Raw genomic sequence first — 9738 nt, forward strand, 5'->3', positions numbered from 1 at the left:
CCATATTGACAGAAAAACACAGAATTTTTGACATTTTTGCAGATTTATTAAAAAAGAAAAACTGAAATATCACATGGTCATAAGTATTCAGACCCTTTGCTGTGACACTCATATATTTAACTTAGGTGCTGTCCATTTCTTCTGATCATCCCTGAGATGGTTCTACATCTTCATTTGAGTCCAGCTGTGTTTGACTATACTGATTGGATGTGATTAGGAAAGCCACACACCTGTTTATATAAGACCCTACAGCTCACAGTGCATGTCAGAGCAAATGAGAATCATGAGGTCAAAGGAACTGCCTGAAGAGCTCAGAGACAGAATTGTGGCAAGGCACAGATCTGGCCAAGGTTACAAAAGAATTTCTGCTGCACTTAAGGTTCCTAAGAGCACAGTGGCCTCCATAATCCTTAAATGGAAGACGTTTGGGATGACCAGAACCCTTACTAGAGCTGGCCGTCCGGCCAAACTCAGCTATCGGGGGAGAAGAGCCTTGGTGAGAGAGGTAGAGAAGAACCCAAAGATGACTGTGGCTGAGCTCCAGAGATGCAGTCAGGAGATGAGAGAAAGGTGTAGAAAGTCAACCATCACTGCAGCCCTCCACCAGTCGGGGCTTTATGGCAGAGTGGCCCGACGGAAGCCTCTCCTCAGTGCAAGACACATGAAAGCCCGCATAGCTGGTAGAAGGAATACTCTGACATTAGGGAGTTCCTTCACCGCCTTGCTAGGCAGATGATGATTGGCTGGGGGCAGCAGGTGGTTGATAGCAGCTGATCTGTCCAAACGTTCAGGGCCCTTTTCTTTGACCTCAGCTGGGTGGGTCTAGTAAACTGTTGGAGGACTAAGGAAGAGGATGAGAGCTACTGACTCTGACTCAGGATATAGCTGGTAGAAGGAATACTCTGAGGAGCTCCTGAGTCCAGTCGAGGCACCCTGTGTGAAGGAAGCAGATTTGGAAGACTTGGGGGAAGGCTGGCCTGTTTGTCAAACAAAAGTCAGAGAGGTAGCCAGAAGCCCCCCAGTAATAGAGTGCCAGGGATCAGTGACCATTACTGTACACAGGGACAGTTCTCAGTCAAGTGAGTAACAGTTTGGATGAGAATCGGCACCTCTACATCAGATTTTTCATATGCTCCAATGTGCAGATGAAAGACTGTTGCTCTGATAGAGCTACAGTACGTTGCATGATCTTTATTAAAAGACCTTCACTTATTTAATGTTTGTCCCAGCTTCTGTAATGATCACCTCCTGCTATACTGGTGTGATGGTAGCAGCCATGGGTGGTTGAGCTGGACAACATAGCACCATGACTGCATTAACCCATTCTACACACTAGGAGCAGTGGGCAGCAATAACAAAACAAGCAAAACAACAAGCCATCACATGACCAAGCTGTTGGGAAATCATAGAGGAGAGGTTCCCTGTTGATGAGCTGTTAACCATGTGGACAAATGATGGTGTCATGTGAAACAGCCGAGGACAGAGCTCATATATGGTGTGTGAGGGTGGGCAAACCCTGCAGACCAGCTCTGCTCACAGCCACTAACCTGCTAACTTTGCTCAGGGAAAATACATTTGCATGACTTTAGGTTTTGCATGTTAACTCAACAGGAATCTGTGCTGGCTGTGGAGCTTCGTTGTTGTAGGATTACAACCTGGAAGATATTTCATTGTGTGTTGAGGTTACTTATTTTTCTAAAATGCTGTCTGGAAATGAGTATCAGACTAATGTCAGTACTCAGCTGCAGTACCGGGGCTTACTGGAAAAAGTGATGTTTTCCACTCTGACCACAGTGCCATGCTGTGTGTTTCTCTTCATTAACGGGACCATGTTATTCACCCTGAGGAGTAGACGAGTGTTTCGTGAGACCTCGCGTTACATTCTGCTGTATAACCTGCTGTTTGCAGACACTGTACAGCTGGCACAGGCCCAGCTGCTGTACCTACTGGCTGTTAGTAGGATACTGCTGATGTACTCTGCATGTGTTGTTCTCACTCTGCTCACTGATCTCACAAATGACATCTCCCCTCTCACGCTGGTGGTGATGTCTTTGGAGAGGTACGTAGCTGTGTGCTACCCACTGAGGCACACTACAGTTGTCACCGTTAGAAACAGGCATGCTACAGTTGTCACCGTTAGAAACAGTGGCCGTTACTGTGGTTTGGGCCTTCAGCTCATTAAATATGCTCATTCGAGTGCTTTTGCTGTTAGATTTTATATCTGCAAACCTGCAAATGAATGACATTTGTGGCAGAGAAAGCATGTTGCTTTCTCCAGTGTCTGATCTTTATGACAAAGTCTACTATTATGTTCTGTTCGTATCAGCTTCTGCAGTGATCACGTCCTCCTATATTGGTGTGATGGTAGCAGCCAGGGCAGCCTCCACGGACAAAGCTTCAGCTCGAAAGGCTCGTAACACGCTGCTGCTGCACCTGGTGCAGCTCAGCCTCTGTCTGTTGTCAACTATGCACAGCCAAATTCTTATAGTTCTTTCAAAAATTGTAACAAGGCTAGTGTTTGTGTACATCCAGATTGTTTTCTATGTGTGTATTTTCATCTCTCCCAGATGTTTGAGTGCGCTGATCTATGGTATCAGAGACCAGACCATCAGACCCGTCCTCGTGAACTATCTTTGCTATCGGAAACTCTGTCCTTCCAGTCAAGGCTGATATCTGAACCTAGGCTTCATGGAACTGATCAAGCTTTGTATATACTGGTAATTGTGGTTTATATCTATGTTACACCTGAAAATAGAGCATATCCTTGTTGAACTCCATATTTGAAGGACTATGTAGAGACAGCACATTTACTAGTTGTAAATGTTTTGATTTTATTCCAGCTTTGTTTGTTGTGTTATAAGATTAAATGTTGTTCTTTATAATTAATATAGCACTTTTTTATTACTCTTAGAATGGTGAATGTTATGAGTATTTTTCTGTTTTTCTCAGGACAGCTGTGATATTTCAGTTTTTAACTGTATCAATCACTCAAAGTAGGGAGTTTGACTCCCCCATTGTGGGATTAATTGTGTGAGCAATATTGGATTGTTCTTGATTTCCTGGTTGTTTAGTCTCTACTGCTGTTCCTGATTCTCTCCAGTGCTGCTCTGCCCTGTTTTTAGGTGCCTTGATTTGCTTATTTGTGCTGTGTAAAATGTAACGTTCTGATGATGTTACTTGTGTGTATGGGTTCTAATGCTTTGTTGCCTTTATGTAACTGTTTATTTAAAGACTAAGTGTTCTTTGTTTCACCAGGTGGAGTGGTAGCAAGTTACAGCAGCTGTGTCCTTGTTGTGTTCTTTTCCGTGTTTTTATGAAGTCCTGTTCTTATGTGTCTGTTCATAGGGTGTTATGTTGGTTGTTCTCTATTGATGCTGTAACACAGAAATTTTCCCACTGTGGGATCAATAAAGTACCTGCTCTGCTCAAAGTGTGGCTCACTACATTTTAACACCATCCACGTGGTCAAGATGGTAATATAATAAATCCATTCTGACCCCAAAATAAGAAGTTGGAGTTTTGTTATCTTCAAGGACTGTGGTGTTCTTTCTGAGTGGAAACAGTATCTCCTTCAGAGTGGGACTGCTCGTAGCCGCAGTTTTTTTTTCGGTGTCCGACAGGGGCCTAGAATTTCATATTTGTCTACCATTGAGTTATTTGCAGCGTCGTCCTCATTACGTCATGTCGTATGAAAGTGCGTAGTGACGGCCGCTTGTCGACGGTTTTCCCTCTTCGAAGAGGCAAAGCTGTTTAGTTCTGTTGATGTTTAGCTAAAGACGATTATTGTTGAACACCGAAATTTTAACACTACAGAGGGAGGCGCGTTAAAGAAATCGGCCATCCATAACAAAGTTGTTAAAGGTATGTATTTGCTACAGTAATGACGGCTATTTCTTTGTCTTGCTATAGTTTTGCTAACGTTTACGTAGCAACGCTAAGTGGTTAGCCGGCGAGCTAGCTTGCTAACATTAGCTTGATACGCTTAGCTAACTTGAACTAGCAGCTGTCCATAACACGGTAAATGCGCAATAGTAGTAAGAATTTATCTCGATTTTAAAGCGCACATTGGTCATTAGCAAGGACAGTCAATAGGTTGTGTAAAGCGGTGAATTCACAGTGCTAACATATTCTTAGCTGGAGCGGATATTGTGCGACGGGCTTGTCAGTGTTAGCTGTGTTGAGATTTCCTTTTCGTTTTATAGCTGGTCTCATCTGGCTCAGACTCGTTAAGTGACGGACTCGGTTCCCAAACAGTTTAAACTCGACTAACTGACAGTGACAGATATTAATGTTGAATTTTGGAGAAGATATACTGATTACCGACACCGCCCGGTTAGCTGCACGTGGAGCTCAGCTAATGTAGTTTTCTGGATTAACGTTACTTGGTGCCTAGAGAGTGGTGCTAAACTTTGTCATGTTAGATTTAAAAGCAAACCCCCGCTTCTCAGTGCACAATCAAGTGAAAGCTGACCTAACAGCAGTGGTGGAAAGTACATTTACATAAGTACTGTGTTCATGCAGAGTTTTGGTACATAAGTACTCTGTTTACATTTCATGCTACTTTATACTGCTGTTCCACTGCATTCCACAATCATATTGTGCTTTTTACTGCACTACATTTCCTTGGCAGCTTTAGTTACTTGTAGTGCACTGAACAATGTTGTCCATCTCCTTATCAGTTCTACAAATGACTTTTTTTTGAGTGAATAGCGCACTAATAAGAATTGTTTCGTCTTATTTCCAGTGCAGTTATTTTCTAACTTTAACTTTTCATATTTCTTCTGCAGCAGATGTATCCATAGGAATGCTGCTGTGTAAAAAGTTGATGCAGATGTGGCTGTTCTTGTTTGTCTCCGTACAGCAGACTTATGCAGGCCTGCTAGCAGCGCAAGATGTTTAACAAGTCATTTAGTACTCCCTTTGGTGGAGGGACCGGGGGGTTTGGCGCCTCGTCGACCTTCGGACAGCAAAGTAAGTTTTGTTAATTTAATCTCTGGGATTTAAGTCTACATCTGCAATAGGTTGAGTTGGTTCTTACAGATGAACCTAGAAACAACAAAGTCCCTGTCTTTGTTGTATGTGTCATTGTTCTGACTCCTGGACGTTGGGACTTTATAGTTAAATAAAGAGACGCAATGTTCACATTGATTAGATTAGATCACAGCAATGGCTGAAAGTATAATTGAGATGTGTTTTACTTTGTGACTGCAGTGAATATTCCAGACAGTAAATCCAGAGGTTTCCAACATTGTTTTGGGCTGCATAAAAATAAAACTTTTGGAAATTAGTGACTCAATGATTGTTTTAAAGTACTGCTCCTTTTGTGTCTTTAACTTGTCTGAATGCTGTATTTGTTTAACATGCCCTAAGTTATTCAGATTTTGTTAAATTATTTGGTTTTTCCCAGGTTATCATCCAGCAAAGGCATAAGCTGCCCAGTTTAATTAGTAGATGACAGTCCAAACACAAGCCATATTCTGTCAACATGAAATGCGCTGTTGCTCATGGGTTTGTTTTATCCAGTGAAACTGAATTATATAGAACACCTACAGCAACCAAATGACACCCTACCAGAAGTGCAACCTAGGGAATCACACAACAATTAAGTCCAGAGATGTTAACTGGTCACGTTGCCTTTAAATTAGTACAAACATATTGGAAATGAGCTAAGATGGGAAAGGAAATGTCAGAATCAGCTTTATTGGCCAGGTGTGACGGACACACGAGAAATTTGACTCTGGTGCTCTCAATATGTACATACATAGCAACAAGCAAAGGAATGTGCATTAGGAAAAGCGATCAAAAATTATAGTAAAGTACTTATAAACACATATATACATATATACACACATACATGGTGAGGGGCGTGTGGCTTTTTTTCCTGTACTGTGGGTTTTAGGTTGTATCACTCATCTCCAGTTGGTAAATGATCAGGCGCATAATATGATGATCTGAGTGAACATCTTCATCTAGTCTGTTGTTAGTGGAGGGCTCTATTTCAGGGTTTTGTCCCTGGTGAACAAAGCTGCAGAAGGTGATTTTACAATGACCTGTCCTCACATGAGCTTTGCTTCTACAGGCACAGGTTTTGGGACGACGGGAGGCTTTGGGACGTCTGCGTTTGGGGCGACCGGCAACACTGGAGGGCTGTTTGGTTCCACACAGAATAACCCTGGTTTGTCAGCTCGGCTCATTTGCAGCCGCTTTTGTATTGTTTGTTTGTTAGTTTGTTTGTTTATTCAGTGTGTCAGTCCTGCACCAGTGAGCTTTTCCCTTCTGGGGATCAGCTTTCACCACATCTGCCCTCCTGTGAGGTTTTACAGTTTTCAGAATTTTTAGTGCTTTAGCATGAGTGCTGCTTTGTGTAGGGCCAGAATAGAGTTCTGATCTGCTGATGTGCGCTGAACCGTCAGGACTTCTCAGGTGGTCTGGACCAGGTCTTTTTAAATTTTCTAAAAATATTAGTTTGAATACTTTAAAATCCTGTTTGTGTATCTTTTGTGTTTCTTTTATATTTTATTTCTTTGTATATTATTTGTGTATATAGAATTTTTGAATGCATGTGAAAAGACAGACGCTTAAATAAATGTACTAATGTATTCCTGTTGCGTTTCTGCAGGCGGTCTGTTTGGGTCCAGTACATTTAGCCAGCCAGCCACTTCCTCCACCAGCACCAGCTTCGGTTTTGGTGCGCCGAGTGGCACTTCCGCAAGCTTGTTTGGCAATACCAGCACCGGCACCAGCAGCGGACTCTTCTCCCAGCCGAACAGTGCTTTTGGTGCCAACAAACCCACGTCTTTTGGAAGTGAGAACCCTCTCGGCTTCATTGTTTTGGTTGTTATCCCATCAGATTAGATCAATTATACATGCCCTGCTTTTCAATTTGAGCTTGAAAACAGCTGACTGTCAATAAGGAGAGAACTTCTAAACATTTGGTTCAGTAACAAGAAATATGTATCAGAGCAGCCATGATGTGAAGATCAGCAACCCAAAAATTAAAGTACTAAGGATTTGAGGCAAACTAATGTAAAAGTATGATGATGGTGTTTGCAGCTCTTCTCAAAAAAAGCTTAGAGGTAATAAAAAGTCTTTAATTTACAGATGTTTTAAATATTGTTTTTATCCCATCATAGTGATTAACAGGTCAGAAATGTTTTTTGTTGTTTTAGCAGAAATTGTCTGGAAAATCCTCAGTGCTCTTTTTCCAGACCACTGATGTTGTGGAACATTCATGCATGAACCTTTTTAAATTGAGTTATTTTTTAATTGGTTGATCCATGTGTTTGTCTTGATGCTTAAAATGTTGAAAATGTAAAATTCTGCTGACAAAAAAGTGTTAAATGACCATAATCATGTGCTCCAGCTCAGTTTACAAAGTGCCTGGTCTAGTTGTCATTTTCATTTATTTCCAATGAAATGTCTGAGCACTAAACAAGAAATACTACTCCTGCTGTGTCCACCAGACTTCGGGACAAGCACCAGCAGCGGTGGGCTGTTTGGGTCGACCAGTACCACTTCCAACCCTTTTGGTGGAACAACCTCCCTGTTTGGAGGCTCGGGGTTCTCTGCTGCACAGCAGCCAGGCACAACCGTAAAATTCAACGTGAGTACTTCAGTTTCAGTACATGTGGACGCAGGACCGGCTGCAGAAACATCCGTCCTGCTGTAGTTGGAGGTTTAGTCTGTGTTCCAGTTTAATACTACGTTCTAATTTTAAGCATGTTTTGAATGTACTATGTTCACAGAAATTATTGTGCAAGTATTCTATAATATTGCTAAAGCCATTTTTATTGCAATAAGGCCAAATGTTTGCTGCTTCCATCTACCAGAACGTCTTTGTCATATCGCAGTCCACTGAATATGTTTGGGTTCGGACTGTTGCTTGGACAAAACAAGACATTTGAAGATGCCACCTTGGACTTTCACTATTCAGTGACACAGTTATTTAAGAAAATATTCAGCAGATTAATTGGTGAAATAAAGTTTTTTTTGTTTTTTGTTTGTTTGTTTGTTCACATGTCTCCTAAAATATTTGTGTCCTGTGTTTGAAGAAAATGCTTACAGCTGGTAAACATTTAAAGCAGTGGTACAACAGCTCCAAGAAAAACTCGAACTAAAATATACTATACATTAGGGGGAACCTCTGTGTTTTTGTGATGTTTAAAGTTGCAGTTTGATGTCTGACTGCATGTGTATTATGAGGTTTCCTGTTAGTATACAACTGTGTATTGGTTTCTGGTGTATTCCCTGCACTGTAAACAGTTGTATAAAGAACATACTGCCTATAGTTGGTATGTTGTTTTTAAATTTTAAATGACGTAAAAACAGCACTTGGTGTGAAGGGTGAAGCATTTAGATTCTTAATGCATGCTGGTTCACATGATGCTTTTTGTCTTTCCCCTTCAGCCTCCAACAGGAAGTGACACAATGGTGAAAGCTGGCGTGACCACAAGCATCAACACCAAGCACCAGTGCATCACAGCCATGAAGGAATACGAGAACAAATCCCTGGAGGTAAGTTTGTAGACTGATGAATTCACATGTCACTCTCCATCCTGGAAATACATACAGAAGCTAGATCATTGCAGTGACTTTAGTGAAGCTCGACTGCACCTGAGCAAATCATGTCTTGTCTAATTTTTGCTTTGCTGTGTTGATTTTTCTAGAGGAAAAGAGTCAACATTCAGATCCACCCAGGGTTAATAATTAGGAAGTAGGCTGAATGGATTGAAATTTTAATGCCATAATATCCATTCAAATCAAACTTTATTTCTATGGTATTTTTAACAAAGGTTAATTTAATACAAAGTGTTTTACAGATAAAAGATAAGGCAGAAAAGCAATTGGGTAAAAAAATGAATAACAAAATCAAGTCTTTTAAAAATCAATAAAATGGAGTTAAAACTAGTTCCAATAAATAAAATGTAATCACAAAATAAAATATTTAAAAAGCAATAATATAATAATAATAATAATAATAATAATAATGAAGGTACAAAATAGCTGGCAAAGACAGTTGCTATAGACCCAGTATGTGAACTTGAGATAGACTGTCCTCCTGCAGTAGAATGGATAAGGGAAGGTGGTGTGAGAAGATGTCTGCCGTCAGAAAAGTCTGTTTTATATTATATTTATTTTTACGCCCACTCTGTTTTTACATTTATGTCATGCGTGTTCCTGCAGGAACTGAGGCTCGAGGACTACCAGGCTGGCAGGAAAGGCCCGACCAATCCCATGGCTCCAGGGACGGGCAGTCTGTTCAGTTCAGCCACACCCACATCCAGTGGCACCACCGGCCTTTTCGGCTCCACAGCCCCTAACAGTAGCTTCTCCTTTGGACCAAATAAGGGCACATTTGGACCAAGTAATTTATGATGACAAGCGAATCTGTTTTTTTTTTTTGTTTTTTTTTTAATTTTATTTTTTAATTTTATTTTATTCAAACCAAGATCTGCATCATGCCACAGTGAAATGAGAAGTGTTTGTTAGAGCTAGCTAAGTGATGTCCTCTGTTTGTCCTCCAAGCCATTTGGTCCGACTACCACTACACAGAGCACCGGCTTCTCCTTTGGAAACACCACCACTATGGGACAGCCCAACACCAGCAGCATGGTGAGAATCACTTTTAGTCCACTAAGGTTACAAGAAGATAGATAGATAGAAATACTTTATTAATCCCAATCTGGGAAATTGCATTGTTTCAGCAGCGGTTCACACTCAATATCAAGCACACATACC

At 41.1% G+C, this 9738-nt stretch overlaps 2 protein-coding genes across 2 annotated transcripts in view; both read left to right on the forward strand.

Moving 5' to 3' along the window:
- Window positions 1-1700: 1700 nt before the first annotated feature.
- Window positions 1701-2670, forward strand: LOC109974227 (olfactory receptor 1-like). Its single transcript, XM_020624324.1, is given in 2 exon segments — window positions 1701-2114; window positions 2116-2670. Coding segments are annotated over 2 exon segments (969 nt in total).
- A 992-nt stretch (window positions 2671-3662) lies between these two features.
- The window catches only part of nup98 (nucleoporin 98 and 96 precursor), a 33178-nt gene continuing 27102 nt past the window's right edge, over window positions 3663-9738 (forward strand). Inside the window, 8 exon segments of the mRNA XM_020624297.1 lie at window positions 3663-3861; window positions 4862-4971; window positions 6080-6175; window positions 6620-6805; window positions 7464-7603; window positions 8407-8514; window positions 9184-9402; window positions 9526-9612. Coding sequence (XP_020479953.1) covers window positions 4893-4971; window positions 6080-6175; window positions 6620-6805; window positions 7464-7603; window positions 8407-8514; window positions 9184-9402; window positions 9526-9612 — 915 coding nt within the window. The 5' untranslated portion in view covers window positions 3663-3861; window positions 4862-4892.

The sequence above is a fragment of the Monopterus albus genome, unplaced genomic scaffold (genome assembly GCF_001952655.1).
Source record: "Monopterus albus unplaced genomic scaffold, M_albus_1.0 scaffold325.1, whole genome shotgun sequence".
Classification (NCBI taxonomy): Eukaryota; Metazoa; Chordata; class Actinopteri; order Synbranchiformes; family Synbranchidae; genus Monopterus; species Monopterus albus.